General features: G+C 37.1%; 1 protein-coding gene across 1 annotated transcript; it reads left to right on the top strand.

Annotated features, from left to right (window-relative positions):
• The first annotated feature begins 84 nt into the window (after positions 1-84).
• LOC125247780 (NACHT, LRR and PYD domains-containing protein 12-like) lies at positions 85-20,654 on the top strand. The gene is given in 17 exon segments (XM_048159263.1): positions 85-280; positions 810-923; positions 1,015-1,095; positions 1,197-1,313; positions 4,252-4,368; positions 4,665-4,760; positions 4,858-4,929; positions 8,247-8,284; positions 8,392-9,254; positions 9,256-10,181; positions 10,654-10,827; positions 11,118-11,291; positions 17,395-17,568; positions 17,724-17,897; positions 17,994-18,167; positions 19,023-19,196; positions 19,657-20,654. Coding segments are annotated over 16 exon segments (3,540 nt in total). The 5' UTR covers positions 85-280; positions 810-855; the 3' UTR covers positions 19,775-20,654.
• Positions 20,655-25,751: the final 5,097 nt, after the last annotated feature.

Below are 25,751 nucleotides of genomic sequence, written 5' to 3'. Positions count from 1 at the left end.
TGGTCATCTATTGGTATTAGGTATATCAGGAGGAACGAGGAAGTTCATACAGGTTCAGCAGAAATATGAGCGTGAGTTGAGGAGTTTTCATGGCTACTGCTTGAACTGTGGGCCGTGGTTCAGAGGTAAAATGTAGTATAACTGCATTCCATTTTATATAACAAGAGGAAGGTGACAAGAAAAATTATTCTCACAAACAGTTGGAAAGCAGAGAAATGGGAACCTACAGAGAGCTAAAACGTTTGTGTTTTCATAAGTGATTAGAAATCCATATTGTGAGGTGAGTAATAAAATATGATTGCAATTTTCATTTGAAACATTTATGCAATTTATATAACATACTTTAGCAACATACAGTTATATGTATCATGGCTCTTAAAACTCAGACAGACATCTAGACCTGTGTATGTTCAGTGTAATGATACTATATTATGCATTTTATTTTAATTTTTAAAACGTATATTTGTATGCAATCAAAAGATACTTTAACACTCTTACACTATATGTGTCTTTCACATGAGCAACTGTTAAAGGTAAACATCACTGAAATGCTACATCTCTTGTATAATGAAACATATACATTTAAACAATGTCTCATTTTACAAACTGTAAGCTCAAAACTCATATAATTGTGGGAAGGAATCTGTGTCATGTGAAAACAACAATCAGTTCTCAGAATCTTAATGTAGTTCGTTGTCACGCAAACAGCCTCTTTGTGAAAGAATTCTGTCACTGGTAGTTTTTCTTTCAGTGGTGATTTACATCCATGCAGTCAGTCTGTGACGGTCTCCCAAAATCTGTTGTTTCAGGTTTAAGGATATCTAAATAATGCCTGTATACTAATCTAGACTAGTCATGACTAGTCATTCCAGCAGTAAAATGAATGAAGACGTCGGCCCTGCTGTTGAACTGGATATTTTAAGGTTTGAGCTGTTTCCTGATTATTCACTTGATTCAACACACCATGAATATAAAACATATCATAAAGTGCCAGCTCTGGATTTGTTTTTAAAGCTTGAACAAGCCAAATAAATCTGCTCCACCGGGACCAAGTCATGTGTCTCTGGGAAATGAATCTTTGCCTTCTCAACACCGGTAAGCTCACAGACCCCGTCTCTGATAAACATGTGGAAACTGCCTCAAACAAGTAGTATATCATGAAATCTTGTTTCCATTAAAACTTTACTTAATTTTAGGTTGATTAATCGTGAGGACTCTGAGTTCTCTTTGCCCAGCGGTTTGTCAATGAAAAGTGAGGAGTCGAAGGATCTTAGAGTCAAATTCAGCAGAGAACCAACCCGTACAGAACTGAAGTATGTTAGCAATGTGTTCTAATTATAATCATTCTAAAGGTAACAGCTTTTGATGCATTTATATATTTATATGAGTTTTCAGACCAGTGTATACGCACAGAAAATTGTCAGCAACCAGTTTTGCCTTGCTTCACAAGAAACCTGATGGCCTAACATACACACAGCTGACTATAAAAATACAAATTTTACAAAAATTATTTTATATTTAGAACGATTTTTAGAACTATTTCTTTATCGTTATCTTTATAGTTATCGTTCTTAGTGTGAACGGGCTTTATAGGAGTAATTTCTGTCATAATTTACATGCCAACATGTCATCCCAAACCCGTGTGAATATTTTCTTCTGTAATAAACACCAAAAGAGACATTTTGGTCAAGGTAAATACAAAAAAGTAGACAGAAAGTTGGTGATTTTGTGTGAATATGAATTTGATTTGTAACAATATGCACTTTATTTTAGTGCAAGTCATGATGCTCCTGTAATGGAGCTGGACTCAGGCAGGGATCCAAATGCAAAGCTTTTATTAAAAGTGAGCGTAGTCGTATAGGCAGAGTCAGACAGGAGCAAACAGGAACAGCAAAGGACAGGCAGAATCGTGGTCAAGATACAGGCACAGCAGAACAAGGAACAGCAGACAAGGCAAGGGTCAGGACAGGCAGCAACGGGTCGATAACGGTTAACAGGCAGGAACGGTAACAACAGACAGGCAGAGAGGATATAAATGCTCAGAAATGTAACACTAGGTAAACAAGACTTCACGATGAGGTGGTGTGTGTGTGAGTCCTTTATAGTCCAGGTAATGTGCTAAGCTGTATGTGGCGACAGGTGATTGGTGTGGAGTGTGTGCATGTGACTGGCAGAGAGGATGATGGGAAATGTAGTCCGGGAACTGACAGGAACTGACGGTGATCATGACAGCTCCACGCGTGCATCTAACTCTCAGCAGTAGGGCGTAAGCAGATCGAAAAGAAATGTATGTGAATTCATACACCAATTTAAAAAAAAAAAAAAAGTAAAAAATGAATTGACAGGAACCAAGGGATGTCAAGCTCCAAAAAGCACCATAAAACTCCCATAAATATCTTCAGAAGCCACAATAACCATGTGAGAGGACAACACAATTTCATGGCAGTTCATAACTATTTTATGTTCTGGTGAATTGGTAATTCGTATGAATTTGTATAATCTCATTTACATTTTTGTATGATGTGCTTACACACAGGAATGTTTAGTGGACCTTCATGCTTACTTTTTTTATAATAATCAATTCATACAAAATCACCACCACATAAAATATTTATGTTTTCTCTTTTGAGATCAGGCTGGATTGGAATATTATCAAAATTAAACTGTTTACTGAAAATATTTCCAAAAATTTGAGAACCAGTGGTGTTTGGAGTCATTAATTTGATCAGTTTGAAATGACATGACGTAGAGTACATGATGATAAACGTTCATTTTTTTTAGGTGAACTGTTTCTTTAAAAGCAAAATGTGTAATTTTTGTGCCACCAGTTGCAAAATAATTATAAATTAAAGCTGCAAGCGGTGATGAAAGGGCCCTCGCACACAGGCTCACCGCCACCTGGTGGCCTTAGGAAAACAGTGAACAGTGGGCGATAGTCATTTAAGCGGATAAATAGAGGAGAAATATGGCAAAGTCATTTTGACGCACCACAGTTCCTGCTGCCAGAAGGTGGCGCTTTGACTATAACTGAATATTGCCATGTAGATGTCTTCAGGCCAGGACTATTCTCACATACGTAAAATTTGGACACTGTCTGAGTTACAACAGCTTCCTCTTTCATGGCGAAACATCAGACCACCACGGACAGCCCGTTCAACGAAAACTCAAGATCAAGATCAAGCGATCGCTAAGGCCTTAAGATTAGACTGACCAAATATGATGTTGATCTAGTTAAATCTCTATGAGGACTTCATTAAACTACAATGTCTGTAAATGGCAAAAACTGCAAAAATTTTGCAGAGAAAATTCAAAATATCTCACTTTCTGTGTACATATGTCTACCAAATTTCATACCTGTATGTGAAACATAGCATTAAGGGCGCTTAATTGAAATTTTGTAGGTGGCGCTATCGAGCCATTTTGCCACACCTAATTCTGAAACCCATATCAGACATACATTTTCACCACTTCTGACTCGTGTGCAAAGTTTCATGAGTTTTCGAGCATGTTTAACCCCTTAAAAATGCGATTCATTTCGGAGAAGAATAATTGACTGAGCAATTACAATAGGGTCATCACACCATCATCGGTGCTTGGGCCCTAATAAGTTTCTCAAACACTTCCCCAGTCTTCCATTGGAAGAAAAAATGAAAAACCATAAAGTCATTGGTTGAGAGAGCTGCTACTCAGATAACTATCAAAAACCTGAAACGTGTTTACGTGGAAATTAAAATCATCGGTTTTGATGTCAAAATGTAAACAGACATGTGCATATTGAAATGAATGCTGTTTAAGATGTTTACATGTAGAGCAAAATTTGGTATGGGCAACTTTGTGATGTACTGATCAGGTTTTGCTTAATTATGGCCTTTGAACCAACATTTAATGTTCACATAATGGGGTTATTCAGCATAATCAGTGTAAGATTGTGCTTGTTAAAACGTGAAGCTCAGTGCTTACGCTTTTCAGAAGCATCATGGCTTACTTATAGTTTCTAAATATTAAAAGTGGATAATTTCCTCTTATTACAAAGTTTGATGCATAAAGAAATGAATAAAAATATGTTAATAATAGTGTATACATGAGATCAGGTCATATCAATAGCCTAATTAAAGCTGCTTTATTTTACATGGAGTGGGTCTTCAGCCATGTTTAGATCATATGATAAGCTGAATATTAATCAGTCTTATCATTGTAACACAGTTATGGGACACTTTTGCTTCTGAATTCTAAATCATTTCTTCATTTTAGGCAGATTCAATGCAAGGACTCTGACTTTTCTTTGCCCAGTGGTTTGTCAGTGAAAAGTGAGAAGTCAGCGGATTATCTTATCAACTTGAGCAGAGAACCAATCCACACAGAACTGAAGTATGTGTAAACAGACATCAGCAAACACAATAAGTGACTCGAACATTATCAAACGTTTTTTGCACATATAGCGAATGAAGTGTAATGGAAAAAAATTGTGTTGTGCTTATTTTGCTTAATTATGACTCTTAACTGACCTCTTTTCTGGACCTGGCCATGGGTATATTAAGTTTTGGTCTGTTTTTTAATTTGTTATATGTACTCATACATCCAACAGAAATATACAACAAAACATAATGTGTTAGCACTGAATTGCATTAATTAATTTATTCATTCATTCATGTTTGTTTTTGGAGTATGAACAAGCCAAATGAGCCCACTAAATCGAGTCAAGTGTCTCTCGGGAATCAGTCTTCCCCGTCATACTTTAAGAAGGAAATCCCTGAACACAGGTGAGATTATAGACCCTTATCTAATAAACATGTGAATGCTGCCTCAAACATGAATTATGTTCTAAGATCTTGGCTAATAATAATTTCTTCACTCTAGGCTGATCGGTCGTGATCAGTCGATGGATTATCCTAAAAACTTCAGCAAAGAACCACTCCCCACAGAACTGAAGTATGTTAGAAATGTGTTAAACAATTATAAACAATTTAGTGTGTTTGTCTGATTGAGAAGTACACAAATGTTTTTGATGCATTTAATAGTATATTTTTATTAGTGCTGTCAATAGATTAAAAAAAAAAAAACTAATTAATTCCAATTTTTTCTGTAATTAATTGTGATTATTTGCAAATAAAAACTTTGAAGTTTTTTAATAATTTATAATTTGTAATAATTTCACAGTTACTCTCCAAATTAATGTAGAAACAATTGTTTAATGGCATCTTTTTATGAACGAAGGCCAGTATCATTGATACTATTACTGCTACTGATGTCTCTGTAAAATATATATATATATATATATATATATATATATATATATATATATATATATATATATATATATATATTTTTTTTTTTTTTTATTTATTTTACATGAATTATAGACATTCAAAATTACTGTATAACTAAAAGCTGTCAATTTCAACATTTATTAGGCTTAAAAAATAACTTTTAATTTAAGTGAACTTAAAACAATCTTCACATAAACCCATTATAATAAATAACGCACATCTCATTTTCTCACAACTCTTTAAGTTCATTTAAGACGTTATTTAACTCATTTAAGACTGCTCTTAGGAGGATATGCGAGAAAACAGGCATTTTGGCATAATTGTGTGTGTTATTGTTTGCTCAGCTGGTAAAAATAAAACCATATGTACACGCATACAATGAGCACACTTAGTGCCAGCACACAGCAATGTTTTGGATGTTCGTTAAAGGGTTAGTTCACCAAAAAATGAAAATAATGTCATTTATTACTCACCCTCATGCCGTTCCACACCCGTAAGACCTTTGTTAAACTTCGGAACACAAATTAAGATATTTTTGTTGAAATCCGATGGCTCCATGAGGCCTTCATAGGGAGCAATGACATTTCCTCTCTCAAGATCCATTAATGTACTAAAAACATATTTAAATCAGTTCATGTGAGTACAGTGGTTCAATATTAATATTATAAAGTGACGAGAATTTTAATATTAATATTATGGAGCGCCAAAATAACGATTTACATAGTGATGGCCGATTTCAAAACACTGCTTCATGAAGCTTCGGAGTGTTATGAATCTCTTGTGTCGAATCATGATTCGGATCGCGTGTCAAACCGCCAAACTGCTGAAATCACGTGACTTTGGCGCTCCCAACTGCTGATTCAACACACTGATTCATCACACTGATTCATAATGCTCCGAAGCTTACTTGAAGCAGTGTTTTGAAATCGGCCATCGCTATATAGGTCGTTATTTAGTTTTTTTTGGCGCACCAAAAATATTCTCGGCGCTTTATAATATTAATATTGAACCACTGATTTAAATATGTTTTTAGTACATTAATGGATCTTGAGAGAGGAAATGTCATTGCTGGCTATGAAGGCCTCACTGAGCCATCGGATTTCAACAAAAATATCTTAATTTGTGTTCCGAAGTTTAATGAAGGTATTACGGGTGTGGAGCGGCATGAGGGTGAGTAATAAATGACATTATTTTCATTTTTGGGTGAACTAACCCTTTAAGTTCCGTCAGAGAAATATACAGGCATAAAAGTCGACTAATTAGGTTGTGAATGTATCCCTATGCCTTTATGTTCAGCATCTTTAGTTTCCGTGTTAAAAATGCCAGCGCTCAGTGGACCAGGACTAATGTATCATAAAATTAACCAATAGAACTGAACTACAAGTGTAAACACACCCCAATACTGTTATGCTACATTACACTGTAAGTTTTCAGATGCCGTACACTAGTTTTGTGTGTAGAACAGACAGTGGCGCCCCCAGAAAATTTTAATAGGGGTGGCCAGACGAGGCCACAGCAATTCTTGGGGTGGCAAAAAAAAAAAAAAAAAATATATATATATATATATATATATATATATATATATATATATATATATATATATATATATATATGGCCTATATGTATATACATATACATACATGCAATTTCTCTGGTGTACATATGTGCATTTTTAAGACGTTTTAAGGCCAACAAATTGGATAACAATAGCTTTAAAACCATGTTAACAAATACATGCATTCACAGTTTTGAGGCAGCTTTAATCCCATGTGTGGTAATTTCATGACTTAACTTACAACAGAGCAATGACGGTCATTGCTCGTATTCTTTTGGGCTTTATAAGCTATAATAAAGTAATTATGCAGTGCGCGCCGGCGAATTTGCGCATGCAATTCTTGAGTGCGCGCCGCGAGCACAGAATAACAGCTGATTGGACCTGTTCATTTTTCAGAATTTTACTGACATAGTCTGACAACATCTCATCTGACCGCAGTTCACTGTTGTTCAATTGAAGCTTCCTCGTCGTCACTTCACTTGTAGCCTATCTTTTCCAATTTTCATTGATTCAACTTATTCATTCAAAAAGCTGATTCATTCAGTAAAGAAACAGTGCCATTTGTTGCTCAGAGACGCAATACAATGCTCTGGATTATCTGAACTATATTCGTTGGCGAAATTGTGCAGAAACAAGCAATGATGTCTAAAATGTAAACATGAATAAAATTTATATAACATTTGTTATGCTGATATCTGGAGAAAAACGGCACTCTTCATGTGATATTTATTAACACAGTGAAAGCGTGCACTCTAAATGCGCACCGACACTAGTCTAATCTACAAGACAACATCACATACAGGGATGTCAGATCAATTGTGCATCGTTAAAACAACAATTATGATAAAATCGTAGACTAAATATATCGCACACCCCTAACCTACCCTCTTCACAGTATAAAAAACATTTGAAATTCAGGTCTGTAGACATTACTATTTAGACTCTTGGTGGCAGTGAAACAGCTACTTGGTGGCGTCAGTCAATCTATCTTTTTTGGTGGCATTTTATTTTCTTTCACTTCATGAACTTGTGAATTTACATTATGCATTTAAATTAATAGTACCCAATGCAAAATCATACTGGGGTGGCCACAGGGGTGGCCAGAGTTTATGCAGGGGTGGCCGTGGCCACCCCTGGCCACCCCTTGGGGGCGCCCCTGAGAACAGACCCTTATTTAAGTTGTTTTTTTACTGAAAAACCTTCACCACAATTCCCAGTGTGCGGGAAACAGTGGTGTTGATTGGATTAATTTGAAATAATATACAGGTATACAGCAGATGATGCAAAATATTAGTTCTTTGGGTGTATTATTTCTTTAAAGGTTAACTGTGTCATTTGTTGTTGATTGTGAATAAAGCTCTTTTTCAATGGTATTGCAAACTGTAAATGTTTAGTTTCATTTACATGCCTGTTTTATCTTTCAGAATTCAGCAGAAGGACTCAAGGTCAAATGTTCTAAATGGTATTCATTTCAATGCTTTCATATGAATTTTTTAAAACTAGATTTGTAAATCTTTAAATGATCTAGTAATTTTTCATTCTAACTGCATCTTATGTCAAACTTCACAGAGGATCTGACATGTCAGCTTAAGAGGGTGTTGAGGAACAGGTGTCAGTGTATATTCGAGGGGAATGAAGAGCACAGCAGCCCCTCTCTGCTTGATAACATCTATACGGAGCTCTACATCACTGATGTTGGAAGCAGTGAGCACAGCGGTGAACACGAAATCAGACAGATCGAGATGATATCTAAACATCCAGCCTCAGTAGATGCACCAATAACAGCTAATGATATCTTTAAAGCTTTCCCTGGATCTACTAAACAAATCCAAACTGTGCTAACCAAAGGAATCGCTGGCATTGGGAAAACAGTGTCCATGCAAAAGTTCACACTGGACTGGGTTGAGGAGAAAGCCAACCAGGATGTCCAGCTGATATTTCCACTTCCCTTTCGTGAAATGAATGGACTTAAAGAAAGAAAAGTTAGTCTGGTACACATTCTTGAGCGCTTCTTCTATTTAAAAATAGATGCAGAAGTGTTACGCTCAGAGAAATACAAAATAATCTTCATCTTGGATGGACTTGATGAATGTCGGTTTCCTCTGGATTTTCAAAACAACAGGAGTTGCTCCAGTATGACAGAATCTGCCTCAATCGGTGTCCTACTGACAAACCTCATCTGCAAGAACTTGCTTCCTTCTGCTTTGGTCTGGATAACTTCACGACCAGCTGCAGCAGGTCAAATACCATCTGACTTCATTGACAGGGTGACTGAGGTACGAGGTTTCAATGACTCCCAAAAAGAAGAGTACTTCACCAAAAAAATAAGCGATCCAGACTTGTACTCCAGGATAATCTCACACTTGAAGTCTTCAAAGATCCTTCACATCATGTGCCACATCCCAGTGTTCTGTTGGATATCAGCTACAGTTCCTTGAAAAGATGTTTCATGATTCTGAGGATAGTGAAATTCCCAGGACCCTGACGCAAATGTACACACACTTCCTAATTTTCCAGATCAAGCAAGGGAGTCACAAATACGATGGAATTTCCAAAGAAGGTTTGAAGTGGGATAACCAGACCACATTGTTGCTTGGAAAGCTGGCATTTAAACAACTTGAAAAAGGTAATTTATTGTTCTATGAGGAAGATTTGAAGGAATGTGGCATTGAACTCAACGTTGCATCAGTGTATTCTGGAGTTTGCACCCAAATCTTCAAAGAAGAGGCGGGACTACATCAGGAGAGGGTTTTCAGCTTTGTACACGCAAGTATACAGGAGTTTTTGGCTGCATTGTATGCTTTCCTTGTGTTTGTCAACAAAAAGCGAAATGTCCTCTGTCAGACGACAAACGCTAAAATCATAAGTACTTTAAAAAAACTATCAATGCATGAATTTCTGAAGTGTGCTGTGGATAGGGCTTTAGAAAGTGACAATGGACATTTGGACCTTTTCCTTCGCTTCTTGTTGGGACTGTCACTTGAGTCCAACCAGACTCTTCTTCAGGGATTGCTGACTGAGGTGCTGAGCGATGATGAAAGCAACATGAAAACACTTCAATACATCAAAGAAAAAATCAGGGACCACCCTTCAGCAGAGAAGGCAATAAGTCTTTTCCATTGCCTAAGTGAACTGAAAGATAATTCTCTGGTTGAGGAAGTGCAGGAGTTCATAAATTCACAGGGTTTTTGTGCTGGAAAGCTGTCTCCTTCACGCTTTTCTGCTTTGGCTTACATACTGATGACATCTGATCAAGATCTAGATGTTTTTGACTTGGCAAAATTCATTCATCCGAGCATGAGCTCGAATGAGGGACTGTTGAGACTGCTGCCAGTAATCAAAGCATCCAGATCAGTTCTGTAGGTATCTTGCTCTACTCAATTATGCAAACACAGATGTGTACGCTTAGTCAGCATATTCCAGGCATACAGTCCTGTTGTACATACTTAACATGCTTTCTTGAATTATTGTGTTGATAACAACCTCAGTATCAGGTTGCGATAAAATTACCTTCGATTGTGATTAAACTGGACATGGTATTATTCATATAGCTAATTATTTCAACAGTTTAACAAACTTTAATTAATTTACTCAGGAAGATTCCAAAAGAAAACTAGCACCCATTGCGGCAAAGCTGAGAATACAGTGCATACTTGCGTTATTATGATTTGCATTGGGAAAATAGCTTGTGAAAGTGAGCTCATGTAACTTGATACATTCACAAACTTGCAGAGCAAGTTTTAGGACTTATATGAGATAAACACTTAAGTGTTTCTTGTAATGTAATTTCAAATATAGTGAATCTTTTAATATGTCCTTTTTTCCCTTCAGATTGAGGTGTTGTAATGTGACAGAGAAAGGCTGTTCCGGACTAGCCTCTGTTCTTAGTTCAAGTCTCTCATGTCTGAGAGAGCTGGATTTGAGTTCTAACAATCTTCAGGATTCAGGAATAAGCCAGCTTGCTGCCGGACTGGGAAATCCTGAGTGTAAACTTGAGAGTCTGAGGTAGGAAATAGACTCTGATCTCAAACTCATGGTATAGGATGTCGAAGAGATTTACGATGGCAAAAATTGCAAACTGCTTGCTAATTCCCAAATTACAAACTATAAGTCACTGCATTTGAGTCTCAAAACCTGTTGATGTGCTGAGATATGAAAATAAAATGATCACAGATGGGTTGTCCCTCTGGAGAAACATAAAAAAATCTCCATTTGCCCTCCATTTAATCACATTGCTGTCTAGGAGAAACAACTAACATATTTCATTGTTTTTCTTTTCTTTCTTGGGGTTGCAGACTTTTCAATTGTAGCATTGGTGAAGATGGCTGTGCCTCTTTGGCTTCGGCTTTGAGATCAAACCCATCTCACTTAATTGAACTTGATTTGACACACAACAATCCACATGATACAAGTGTGAAAATGCTTTCTGATGTGCTGACAGATACAAGCTGTAAACTGGAAACACTAAGGTATGTTCGAATATGTAATATGTGGGCACTAATATATATATAACAATTACTTCCAACTGGATACAATAGCAGTGGTAAATGTGTTATTTAAAAAAACTGTCCAGGCTACATATGTAACCCGGTACCCTGAGAAGAGGAATGTGGCATTGCGTCATGGAATTGATGCTATGAAAATGCTTTGCATGAGCCAGTGTCTGAAGCATGTGTTGATACACGCCAATTTTGATTGGCTACAACAGTCAGGTGACATCACAGGTGTGCCAACAGGCTATTGAAGGGGTGAATTGGAAATCATAGTTTTTTAATTCTGGTATTTAGGTTACAGGCAATATCTGTATTTGGTATCTGAGAGGTGACCAGTAGAGCCCGACCGATATATCGGCCGGCCGATATTATCGGCCAATATGAGCTAATTGCATTTAAATCGGCATCGGCGTTTATAACGGCCGATGAAACATGAGAAACAGAGTCTCATGCTTCACTCATGTTATGAGTGTTGCATAGTTTGCCCACCAGAGGGAGCTCTGCAACTCCCTAGTTGACAACAGTGCCAGAAATCCACTACAGAAGAAAGTATTGTTGTATTGTTGTTTTGATGTAGTTTTAGTCATAGAATTTTGACTAAATTGCCATTTAGTTTTAGTCATAGGAAATTGCTTTAATTTTAGTCGACTAAATATCAAAAGATTTTAGTCGACTAAATTCTAATTTAGTTAAATTGTAATGCATTAAGTAAGCATTTCTCTAATAATACACAGATCCTATTCACTGATATAGGTACATCTGATATTCCACAAACTGTTTCTGTTCACTTAAGACAACCAACTGTACTTTACTCGCCATAGCAAGTTTAGTTAAAAGTTTTAGTAATTTGTGGTGTTTATGTTTTTTAGTTTTTGCTTTTAAATGTCTATATAGTTTTTATTATTATTATTATTATTATTATTATTATTATTATTATTTTTGTTAGTTTAATACATGAGGTTAAGCTAAAGCTTGGAAACTAGATGAAAGAAAAGAAGTTTACATTTTTATGTATAGGCTATATTTTTTATTTCAGTTAACGTTTATTTCAAGTAATGAAGATTTTTTATGGTTTTAGATTTAGTTATCTATAATAACCCTTATACTTGTAAAATATATCATGTAAAATATATCATGTAACTTGATACTGTGAGGGAGTCGACATGGAGGCAGGATGGAATCCAAATGCTGGAAGTTTAATAAATATCAGCGAACAAATCCAATACCAAAGGCAGAGACGTAGTCGATAAGGCAGGCAGGATAAACAGTGACAAGTCATCAGTCCAATCAGGCAAACAAAGCAAAAACGATAATCTAAAAGGCAAAAATCCAATAAAGCAAGCACAATGGTCAATAACATGAAGGCAATGAAACAGACAATGAGAAACGCTTGGTAAGGCAGTGATAAACTGGCAATACTTTGCAAAGCAGCAGTGGTAAAGCATGTCTATTTATACAGGATTGAGGCAAGAAGTAACCAACGAGCAACAGTCCATGTTAGCCTTCGGGAGAGGGCTCCCTCCAGTGGCTGGGTGAATGAGTACCAGCCTCAGTACTATGGTATCTCTCGGTACTGCTCGCTTTGGTGCTTTTCCACTGCATGGTATGTCTCAGTACGGCTCAATTTTTGGCACTTTTCCACTGCATCTCACTTAAAGAGTACCACTTTGATTGATGTTCCAAGCTTGCCGTACAGTTACTAAAATGTGACGTGTAAACACTGCAGATCATTGATTTGTCAGAGAGAATAGCTGCATCCACAGAGACAGGCAGAGACACTACCAGCGTCATTGCCATGAGACACCAAACCTGCTAGATTTTAATAGTCAGCAACAGCCACCGCAGTATTTGTTTGCACAACTTTTTTAAACGACTGTCGAACAGAACTTGAAAAAATAAATGTCTGTATTGTGGTCAGTAGATGAGGTGGCAGCACAACTATAATGATCAGTATAATCCCACCCACTTTGAAATGTTACTAACTGCAGTAGAAAAGCAAACCGAGCCATGCCATGCCGAGTCATACCACGCAGTGAAAAAGTGCCATTTGTCAACTGACTGTACTTCAACTTTGACTCCTGGTCTACATTGAGCATATTGGTCTCTTTTTGCAATTTAACTCCACTATACTACAAAAGGGCACCTAGGGTAAACATCATCAGTTTCAGATTGTCTGAAGGAAGACGTGCAGGCATGCCTGAAGTATGGCAACACGACTCAGTGTCTCATTCCCCTTCTCAGGGAACCAGGGTACATACTTAACCTAGACATTCCCTTTCAAAGAGGAACTTAACACTGCATCATGAAGTTGACACTATGGCGGGGTTGCCAGGTTTTCACAACAAAACCCACACAATTCCTTCTCAAAACTAGCCCAAAACTACCCCAATTGTATTTCAGGGGGGTCCCCTAGTAAAAACCAGGGTTCCCCTGGTGAATTTTGCATTCCAGGGGCTAAATATCTAAATATGGGAGCGTTAATACCCACTGTGCCATACTGAACAAATGCCTTTACACTGTGCTGTGAAATCAGCTAAGCTGTTTCCAGATATTGCCATACAGCACACCTAGTGACCTAGATCTTCAGTGTCTGGTGTGTGAGGATCCCAAATCAATGCCTCAAATCCTCATGCATAACTGCCCAAGGGCAGAGCTAGTTATGGTGAACACAGTTTCGGTGCATCCACTCACAACTCCCAAGGAAAGGGGGGCAGAGCGAAGCACCTGCCATCCCTAACGTCCAGACCCCAAGCAATAACTCTCAGGGGTAAGTTACCAAAGGGAGCACAGAATAAGCCTTCCTTCTTTTAGGCCTGGAAGAGGCCTCAGGAGAGAGCCATGCTTTCTCAACGGCTCGCTCAACCTAAGGAAAACTGCAAAGTTCTTCAGAGTGTGGTGAGAGACTACTAAGAAAGGAGTGCCTTGGGCATTTTCCATATTCTCTTACTGTCTATCACTGATCATCCAAAAAGGAAACCCTGCCTGACAACATCCCACCTCCATTTGGAGAGAACCACAGGGAAAGAGGGTCACCCATGGCTATAAGAACAACTTCTTTCTCCACCAAGTGGCCCTGAGGCTACCCAGTCCTACGGTTCTAATAAGGAGATGTAGATTATACCTCTGCCTGGATACTGGTAGAGATGGCAGAAAATTGTTAGCAATGGCATCAATGTCCACCATTATGCTCTGTCCTCCCACCTTGTGGTGGCATCCCAAAAAGGCCCAAAATCACTTTCACGGACCTTTACCTTGACTGTTACCTGCTGGTGGAATGACCTGCCTAATTCCACCTGAACAGCTGGGTCTTCAGTTGTCTTGCCGGCAGCTATCACCCTGTTGTCCAAGACCAGTTGCCTACTGAAGCTAAGCAGACCTCCTGGGAAAACTAGGTAGCTGCTGGTAGAGGTGTTAGTGAGGCCAAGAGGGGGCATTCACCCTGTGGTCTGTGTGGGTCCTAAAGCCCCAGTATAGTGGCACTATTCTGTCAAAAAGCACCATCCTTTGGATGAGACGTTAAACCAAGGTCCTGACTCTCTGTGGTCAAAAAAAAAAAAAAAACCCAGGATGTCCTTAAAAAAAAAAGAGTAGGAGTGTAACCCCCACATCCTGGCCAAATTTTCCCATTGGTCTCTGTCCATCATGGCCTCCCAATCATCCCCATATACTGATTGGCTTCATCACTCTCCTCTTGACCAATAAGCTGATGTGTTGTGGGCATTCTGGCACAATATAGCTGCCGTCGCATCATCCAGGTGGATGCTGAACATGGGAGGTGGTTGATGAGATTCCTCCCTTCCATATGTAAAGCGCTTTGAGTACCCAGAAAAGTGGATCATCATCCAATCACCCCAGGAATCACCAGATTGAACACAGCAGATAGGAGCACCTGTCTCATGACGAGAGAGAGAGAGCGCAAACAAAACCACATCCAACACACACATGTACATAATTATAAAACACATTGGATACATCCTTGGATGTAACATTTCTCTATTGTTGGTTTGATTGCCTCTGTTGTTCTCCTCATTTGTAAGTCACTTTGGATAAAAGTGTCTGTTAAATGATTAAATGTAAAAGTAATGTTGGTCCACACTATCAGTATCGACACGTGGGGAGGGAGACATGAGTGTTGGCCATGCCCATTCTCCTCTACTGTACAGCCCATTTGTACATGACTACACAGGTAAACAAAATGCAACCTCTGCATTTATTGGAGGGGCAGACAATTAGGAAAGTGAGACGCTACTAGTGGTTCTTTTCCATTCTGTGAACAGCCCATTCCCTTGATCACAATGGAAGCACATAATAACTCCTTCATGTCCAATATGCAAATGTGATTCCATGGGAAGCATAGGCCTCCCCGGACTCCAAGTATGACAAGAGCGACAGATGTGAGCGTGGGACACAAGTGACGTACTGTGCACCATCCTCACCTGTACTAGCCCATCCCAAAACTGAGGGAGCGTATCGCTACCACCCCTGAACTGCCTGTACTTGAGAATGGCGGCCAAAAAAGTGAGATAAGAATGCAATATTGATCACTTTTCCTCTTAAGCTCAGCCTAAGTAAGTGAATACTTGAATATGGAGGATACTTACACCACAGAGAAGGAGACAGATGAGGAAGCAGGACATGAGTGGCAGTACTGCCTGCTTTCCTCTTCTGTAACAACCTATAAATATGCTCTATATTCCCAGTATTAGAACAGTGATAGAAGAAGTGGGATGTGAGTGGCGGTATTGCCCACTTCCTTCATCCATGTATTAATTGTGAATACAGAAGGAGCACATAGCTCCTACCAATGTACTCCCAATTGGGTATTGGGAGTAGAGGGTGATAGATAAGGGGTGGGCCGCAAGTGGCTGCATTGCCTGCTCTCCTCTTCTGTAATAACCCTTTCTATCTATTTCAGAGGGAGCATATAGCTGTCATTTGCACATTTCTAAACCAAAGGTTGACAGAGGAAGAAGTGAGACACAAGTTGTGGGATTGCCCACTTCATCTGTAACAGCCTGTTATATGGCACAATCCCTTTTTCTGTCTGAATGCAGCATGTATCATGTGCATGGCCAGCCCCCTCAAGGGCTGAATGATTGTGCTCCACTCCAAGACAGATAACGCACAAATCGTGTATCATCTGGAGGAATAAATCTTGTACATGATGTGACATATCTCCTAAATCTAGTTGACATGCGTGATACTTTCCTTTCGATCACACGCGAGATTTCACACACACAACACACAAATGACTTCCTGAAGTAAAAGAACCTGATGACGTTTCCCTTAGGTACCCTTTTATAGCCTGTCGGCAGGTCTGTGACGTCACTTGACTGCAGTAGCCAATCAAAAGGGGCATATATCAAGTGCTTCAGATACTGGCTTACATGAAGCATTCCCATAGCATCAACTCCTGTTGAGTTCCACTTCGAAAGTATACCTTTCGAACATTGAAAGAGTCCTTTTTAAATCTCAAAGTTTTCACAGATTATCAAATTAAAACTTTTTTTTATCCAAATTGCTTCAGAAGGCTTGATTATTATCTGATATATGTCAATATTACATTTTTTTAATCAACTTTGTAACTTTTTCAGTTATTACTGGTGCACACATACCTTTAATTAGGTAAATCACTGACAAAAGACCATGTCAGCCAGTGATAAATTTAAATTTATTTCCTATTTTTAATCATTTACTGTTACAACAAAAAAACAAGGAAAAAAGAAGAGAAATTAGTTAATATTGCAAAGTCATTGTATTTAATTTCTAGGTGCATTTTCACGTTTACCTTTATGTCTATTTTGTTCTCAGTATCTTATGTCAAATAATTGATTATAATTGATTGTAAACTGAATAATACATTTAGAATGTTATTGTTCATAAACTTATTAACATCAACAAATTTATGTGATAATGTGTACTTTATAACTTAACATAGAAATGTATTTTTGCCTTTGCATTTGGATATTTCAGTAACAATCCCTCATGAATTTCTATGGTATTGCCAGATTTGCAGTACTTTTAACCACATCAGGTCAAGTTGTAAAGTTTACAAATATAAACTAAGGGATTTTTTTAGGTTGATGGGCTGTGAACTGACAAGAAAAAGCTGTGCTGCACTGGCCCAAGTGCTTCAGTCCTCCTCTACAAGCCTGAAACATTTAGATTTAAGTTTGAATGACCTCCAGGATTCAGGAGTGGAACTGCTCTGTGTTGGCCTAAAGAACCCTTCCTGCAAGCTCAAGAAATTGAGGTATTACAAGTAATCAAGACTAATCAAGTAGAGTAACACACAGCCCACATGGCAATAACATGATGCTGTTAAATCTGATTCTGAGGAAATAATTGATAAACATTCTGTGTATCAAATGACAGTAGTTCATGTTTGTTTGCCTTTACTATTTGCAGTCTATCTGACTGTAAAATTACAGCCAACGGATGTTCTGCATTGTCATCTGCTTTAAAGTCTAACCCATCACACCTGAGAGAGCTGGATCTCAGCATTAATAACCTCACAGACTCAGGAGTGACACGTCTGCTCCCTGTGTTTGAAGACCCACATGTTTGTCTAGAGAAATTATGGTAACAGGCCTCTAGATTCATGTGAACATTTCACAATTAACAAGTGAAACATGATGGATTTTTAAAACATTTTTCTTTGTTTTTTGCTTCTCTCAGGCTGAATAATTGCAATCTCACACATGAAAGCTGTCAGGTGGTGGGTTATGTAGATACATCCAAACACTCAGGTCTGAGAGAGCTGAACCTCAGTGCTAATGACCTGCTTGACTCAGGTTTAAAGCAGCTTTCAGTGGGAGAATGTCATCTTCTATCAGGACTGCAGTCACTAAGGTAATAAAGATTTCTTTAACCCAATAATGAAAATTCTCCTATCATTTGCTCACCCTTTGTAATGGTCTGGGTCTATGTTACTTTAAGGGTGTGTTTACTTGGCATGCTTGGTTTGATTAAAAATGAATCCTGGTGTGATTGCTCTGTATTGTGGTTCATTTTAATGAGTGTGAGCGCTGCCATCTGAACCCTGGTGCTCACCAAACAAGCAGACAGACACCGCTGAAAAGATGGGTCTAGGTCTGCTTCCAAACAAACTCTTGTAAACGAACCAAAAACAGGACATGATGTCACAAGATGCAACCCTAAAGGGACAGAATGCTCAAGCATACCTGTTTTTTTCTCGTCATAGTCGCGATGTTGCCCATTACAGTTCGGTATAGGCATCAGAACCGCATCTACTCGCAACAGATCTTCATTTGTGAGTGTGACAGCTCTTCACTAGTTCTCAGCTGGTCAAAATACCAAACACACACCATTTATTTTTGGGATGTTTGTTAAGTTCCGTCTTGAAATATACGTCATAAAAGCCAACCAATCAGGTTGTGAACGTATCCCTGTGCCTTTAGGTTCAGTGTCTTTAGGTTCTGTGTTAAAAATGAGAATGTGAAAAAATGCCAATGCCAAACGAACCAAGCAAATCAAACTACAAGTGTGGACACACCCTAAAACCAATGTTTGGGGTTTCTCTGAGCCCTGCATTCATTGGGGAAAGGGAATGAGGTGAATATTTTCAAATTGAACCATGTGTTGGAAGGTGGATCTGTACATTACAAAGAACATTTGACTGTTTTTACTTGTTCAGAAAATGTGATTTAAAGCAATCTTTTTTTATAATTGCTCAACCCTTTGCAGTGTAACATACTGTGGGCTTACAGCACAGGGATGTGCTGTTCTGGCATCAGCTCTCAGCTCTAAACAATCACAGCTAAAAGCACTGGATATAAGAGGAAATGAACTGTCAGATTCAGGAGTTAAACCACTGTCAGATCTGCTGGAGGATCCACACTGTGAATTAGAAGAACTGGAGTAAGTGTTTGAAACAGCATACTTCTTGTGCTATGCCATGATAATTTATACCTTATTTAAAAAAAATGTATGTTATTATTTAAATAATAAGACAGGATTGGATTAACGTATATATCTTTTGATTATGTGCCACATAAAAAAATTAAAAATAAAAATAAAAAAATAAATGAAAAGTCCCGGCCACATTTAACCCCGAAACAAAATCACAAAATTAGCAATAAAATTAGTCATTTTGAAAATACATAATTGTACATGTATATTTATATATCTAAACATGTATAGTCTATATATACCAATACCTTCAAAAAGAAATTAAAAAACAAACAAAAAATCAGCACAAAAAATTTTACCATTATGTATAAATACTTTACAAATGAAATAATATACACATTTTACATTGCAGTAATGAGAATGGCAATAAACAGCTACAAATGGCTCATTTTGTCTTTCCTCCTAACAGATTCATGGATGGAATAATTCCGATGACTACGAATGTCTCCCACAAACAGGATGTTCTACCTGTTCTACCAACAAAATCAACGAAACAAAAATCAAAAAACACATGCGTGTGCTTTTAAGAAAATAAGTGACTGTGTTATTAGTTTATTTAGTGTTTTCAGTGAGTTGAACAAGTTTGTTCCCAGCTGTTTCACACCAAACCAGTCAAACAGACCTGAAAGAGAGCTATATATTAGCTCTATATACACCATTGTAAGTGTGACATCAGGTGTCAGTGTCATTCATCATCTGAATTATTCAAACCAACAAAGAAAGGACATCATGGAAAATGCTACTAGAAAAACTGTATGGAACATTGGTATGGAAAATGCACCATGTGCGTGACATGGCATCACTGATACTGGATGCATCACACATAGCTGTGCTTAAGCAGGAACAAAATGTCATTAGATGGTTGGAGTTTAGGTTCAAAGGAAACTATGAGGACTAGCAGGTTTGATGGGTTAGCTGCAGGTACAGATGTTTTAAGACGTGTTACGTGAATGTAGATCCACATCAGCTGCATCTTAAAGACTTTTCTTTTAAACAAACATATTTTTGCATGAATAATTTTTGTACATTTTGTAGTACATATGTTGTATATAGTCAGTTTTATAGTAGAAATTATTGTAGTTGAAATGTAGAATTTATTTAGAATTTTTGTGACAGCTGCTAAATATGTTGACTTGGCAAAGTGTGAATATTTATATAGTATTTACTGTAAAATACTACCTCTTCTGAGATCCTAAACGTCTGACTCTATGATTTATTTATCCATATGTCCGTCCGGTAACCACCTAACAACCACCCACAATACCCTAGCAATCGCCTAGCAAAGTTGTAAGGACAAGGATAAACTTTTTTTGGTACTTTTTGCGGAAATAAGTTTACTTCTATTTACTACTATTTGCAACACGATAAGAGTGTACTGTTGAAAGTACTGTTAAACAGTTATAGTAAACTAAAATATACTTTAATGCAATTTCTATTAAAACATCTATGTCATGTAATTAAATATATTTTGGTAAAACTTTACAATACAGTTTCATTAGTTAACATAAGTTAACTACTTAAATGGTTAGTTCACCCAAAAATGAAAACTATGCCATAATTTACACATCTTCAAGCCATCCTAGGTGTATGACTTTCTTCTTTCAGCCAAACACAATCAGAGTTTTATTAAAAAAATATCCTGGCTCTTCCAATCCAAACTTTCTAATGGGAGTGAATAGTAACTGAGATTTTGAAGCCAAAAAAAGTGCATCCATCAGTGCATCATAAAAGTAATCCATATGGCTCCACATGGTCGCTTTGCTTCAGAAGGCCTTTATTAACCCACTGGAGTCATATGGATTACTTTTATGAAGGATGGATGCGCTTTTTTGGGTGTCAAAATCTCAGTTACTATTCACTACCATTATAAAGCATGATAGAGCCAGGATTTTTAATATAACTAACTGTGTTTGAATGAAAGAAGAAAGTCATATACACCTTGGATGATTGAGGGTGAGTTAATTAGGGATAATTTTCATTTTTGGGTGAACTCACCCTTAAAGTTAACATGAACTAAGAACATGAACAATGCTTCTACAGCATTTATTACTTTTAGTTAATGTTAATTAACTAACTAATTTTTGTTTTTGTGCACAAAAAGTATTCTCGTCGCTTAGTAAAATTAAGGTTGAACCACTGTAGTCACATGGACTATTTTAAAGATGTCTTCTGGCCTGGAATGTGGTAATTAAATTGCTGTCTATGGAGGGGTCAGAGGGCTCTCGAATTTCATCAAAAATATCTTGTGTTCCGAAGATGAACGAAAGTCTTACAGGTTTGGAATGACATGAGGGTGAGTAATTAATGACAGAAATTTAATTTTGGGGTGAACCAACCCTTTAATAAATACTGTAACAAATGTATTGCTCATTATTAGTTCATGTTAGTCAATACATTAACTAATGTTAACAAATGAGACCTTATTGTAAAGTGTTACCTTTTTTTCCCTGTGTTTTTTGCACATAGACGACAACGTTGTCAAAACTATCCCTATTCTTACAGATCAACAAAAATGACTAAAAACACTGTATTATTCATGCCAGGCCAGTAGTTGGCGATGTTTAATTTGTAAAGAAACGCTACACACCCATGTGCATGACGTCACCATATTCACAAATTAAAGGTGCCCTAGAATCAAAAATTGAATTTACCTTGGCATAGTTGAATAACAAGAGTTCAGTACATGGAAATGACATACAGTGAGTCTCAAACACCATTGTTTCCTCCTCCTTATGTAAAGCTCATTTGTTTAAAAGACCTCCGAAAAACAGGTGAATCTCAACATAACACAGACTGTTACGTAACAGTCGGGATCAGTAATATGTATGACCCCAATATTTGCATATGCCAGCTCATGTTCAAGGCATTAGACAAGGGCAGCCAGTATTAACGTCTGGATCTGTGCACAGCTGAATCATCAGACTAGGTAAGCAAGCAAGAACAATAGCGAAAAATGGCAGATGGAGCAATAATAACTGACATGATCCATGATTACATGATATTTTTAGTGATATTTGTAAATTGACTTTCTAAATGTTTCGTTAGCATGTTGCTAATGTACTGTTAAATGTGGTTAAAGTTACCATCATTTATTACTGTATTCACGGAGACAAGAGCCGTCGCTATTTTCATTAGGCAGGCAGCGGAGAAACAGTTAAACAGACAAGAATAAACACTTGCAGTCTGTATAATGCATAAACACATCTTCATTCTTTATAAATCTCTCCAACAGTGTGTAATGTTAACTTTAGCCATGGAGCACTATCAAACTCATTCAGAATCAAATGTAAACATCCAAATAAATACTATACTCACATGATCCGACGCATACATGCAGTATGCATGACGAACATCTTGTAAAGATCCATTTGAGGGTTATATTAACTGTGTGAACTTTGTAAATACACTGTATTATATTCGAGAGCTCGAGGGGCAGGGAGCGTGCGATTTAAAGGGACCACAGCCTGAATCGGTGCATAGTTAATGATGCCCCAAAATAGGCAATTAAAAAAATTAATTTAAAAAAATCTATGGGGTATTTTGAGCTGAAACGTCACAGACACATTCAGGGGACACCTTAGACTTATATTACATCTTGTAAAAACTGGTTCTAGGGCACCTTTAATTTTTTGTAGTTTACACAGAGACCATATCGGTATCGTTTTCAAAAACTTGCACTTTGAAACCCATTTTCAAATGTTGTCATGTAAATGAATGGCCAAAACGCATAAAAGGTTTTCCGTATTTAGTTGAAAATGGTGTTTATCAAGTTATCAAAGTTCGGCTTTACATGCATTCCTTTAAAAGTTTAATTAATAATTGTCATTATGCCACATGTTGATTTATTGATATTAATATCATCAAATAATAGTCATTGTAGAATGAAGCATTATCAGTAGGCTCTTTAGTTTACAAAATAATGAAACTAGCAATAATATTGCGAGTCTCTGTGTTAACAGTAGAGGGCAGTACAGGATCTGTAGGAGGCTTGCTGCATAAAATTAAAAACATGCTTTCCAGGGAATATTTTATGATTATATTCTTTATTTTTCAAGATATGTCAAACCTGCCTTTGTTTCTTCAAGCTGTAATGTTGCTCTCACATGTATAAAAATGCAAATGTTGACATTTGTCTGAATGAATTTAAGACTGTGAAAAGAATGTAAGAAATGTAACTCATTGGAGTCAATACACAGAAAAAATACCCAGTATCATCAAGTGTTTCATATAAATGTTTATTTATTAAATAAGAAAGGGGCATCATTTCATTAGTCATTATAGTCATCACAGCATCTCTTTTCTCATATAACATAACATTGCAGAGTTTGGCAAATCATTCACTTCACACTTTTGTTTTGAAAATTGCATCGGCAACATTTGACGAAGTACTTTATCTATCCCATATAAAACAACTGTAGAATTAGTTTGCTTACTATAAAAGCCAGAAGAGTTTTGAGGCCTCATGGCCTACGTGACTGTGATTACAAGGACCAAATGTATCTGAGAAGCCACTAAGCATATTTTGCAGGTAGTTTTCCACTAGACAACAGGTGGCTGTGAAATGAATAAGATCATTATTAAGGGTGTCACGTGAAGGCTTCTTGCCTCCGGGGAGTGTTGATTGTCTTTGATACAATGTTTCACTTTGTTCATGAGAAAGGGTTGACCATCAGTAAATCAAAAGATGTAGACTAGTTGTCAGTCGACCACCCTTAAAGAGAATTATTTCTTGCGTAAGCAACACCTGCAGTTTAATTAATAAAGTGACTGAGGTGAAAATGTTGGGAAGTACTTGGGAGACTCCAGGAAGAGAAAGGAAGGAGAGCACCTGTAAATGAGACTATGGGAAAGAACTGTAGGGGTGAATCTTACCAGAGAATTATGCTACTTTGTTGTGATTTAACAGATCAGAAAAATGTATAAGAACTGTGCCATGGCTAGAGAGATTCAGATGTGCAGCTGGCATCTCACTTTTTTGCTTGTTAATAAAGTTAAAACTCCTGGGACCTGGAAATTCGACTCTGAGAGTTTTCTTTGAGACCAGAACTGAAAGGAGATTGAATTCGCTACAATTTATTTATTTGTGAGTGCATTTTATGCCAAACTACACTGGTTTAACAGCACCTGCATGCATCTCATTCCCAAAACAAACCATTTTGAACCTCGAGTCATTCACATGGAGAGTGATTAAAAAAAAAAAGAATTGAAAAATACAACAATAGAATATAGTAAATTTGGTATAACACGAATAAATGGTCTATAAAGGCAAACTTCATTTCTAAAACAAACAATCTACAAAATATGTTTTGTTTTGTTTTTTTTAAAAAACATGCAGACAATATTAAACAGTGATTTCATAATTAACAAAGGTAAACAATATATGTTCATATATATGTTATGATTCGGGGACTTCTATTACCCCATCTAAATTCATATGATTTTATGATCTAAATTCATGCTGTCCAGCCAGTGCTGTATACCAAAGAAAAATAATTATATCTAAGACAAGCTCTAACCCTTTGAGGTGCGTAATGAGCAGGTAAACTGGTCCTAACTAAGCAACATTGGCACCTGTCACCACTTTGACAAATAAGAGTCGTCACACCTGAGATTAAACGCACAATATCTGTTACTTGTAAACAATTCATTAGCCATGCAGTCAAAGATAGAATTCTTTTTAAAACCAAGAAATGGACAGGAAGTTCTTCTATTGTTCATCTCATGGTCAATGTACAAATAATCTACAGAAGTGGTTCAATTTGTAAAGCTGAGCATAAATGAGGAAGAGTGCCGTGACAGTGCCTGAATCCTAACTGTATGGAAAAACATTCCCATCCCATACATGGTTAAAATTTGATGTGTGTTTTCTGCATGATTTATATAGATAATACAGCATAGATGCAGCGTGAGTGGGTGTGAGTTTGAAGTTGACATACTGTCATGTTAAATAAATGAATTCAGAGCTCTGTGCCTGTGTTTGAGTTATTTTTTCCTGGGGTTGCTGGGGTAAAGGCTGGCTAGTGTATTTTCTTGCTGAAATATATTTAGAGTTTTGAGCAGAAGGAGCACATCTGAGCTCTTGATCTCGAGAGTCACTGTAAGTGCTGTCAGTAGCTTTTTATTTTCATTAAATGAAATATTTGTTTGGTTGACATTTTCATAATTTCATAATTTTGTCTTCAATCCATGTGATATTTTGAAGAGAATTTTCTGATGCTATTTAACTGGGTCATTCTACAACTGTGATGTAATTTCCAGCTCATCAATTCTACATCCACTATAAAGCATCATAGAGTAAATACCATAGGCTAAGTTAGTTTATGTGACATTAGACAAGATTATATATTAGTAATGATTTTGTTAAAAGATGATGTTTAATAAGTTGTTAAAAACTGTTTGCAAGCTAACAGTGATGCTAATAGCCACTATAGCTGCTACTGTACTACAGTGAGAACAGCAGTGATTGTTTATGTTACAGTCATTCATAATTGGATAGTTAATCAA

Source organism: Megalobrama amblycephala, linkage group LG15 (genome assembly GCF_018812025.1).
Source record: "Megalobrama amblycephala isolate DHTTF-2021 linkage group LG15, ASM1881202v1, whole genome shotgun sequence".
In the NCBI taxonomy this organism is placed as follows: domain Eukaryota; kingdom Metazoa; phylum Chordata; class Actinopteri; order Cypriniformes; family Xenocyprididae; genus Megalobrama; species Megalobrama amblycephala.
This window is presented reverse-complemented; position numbering and strand designations above follow the sequence as displayed.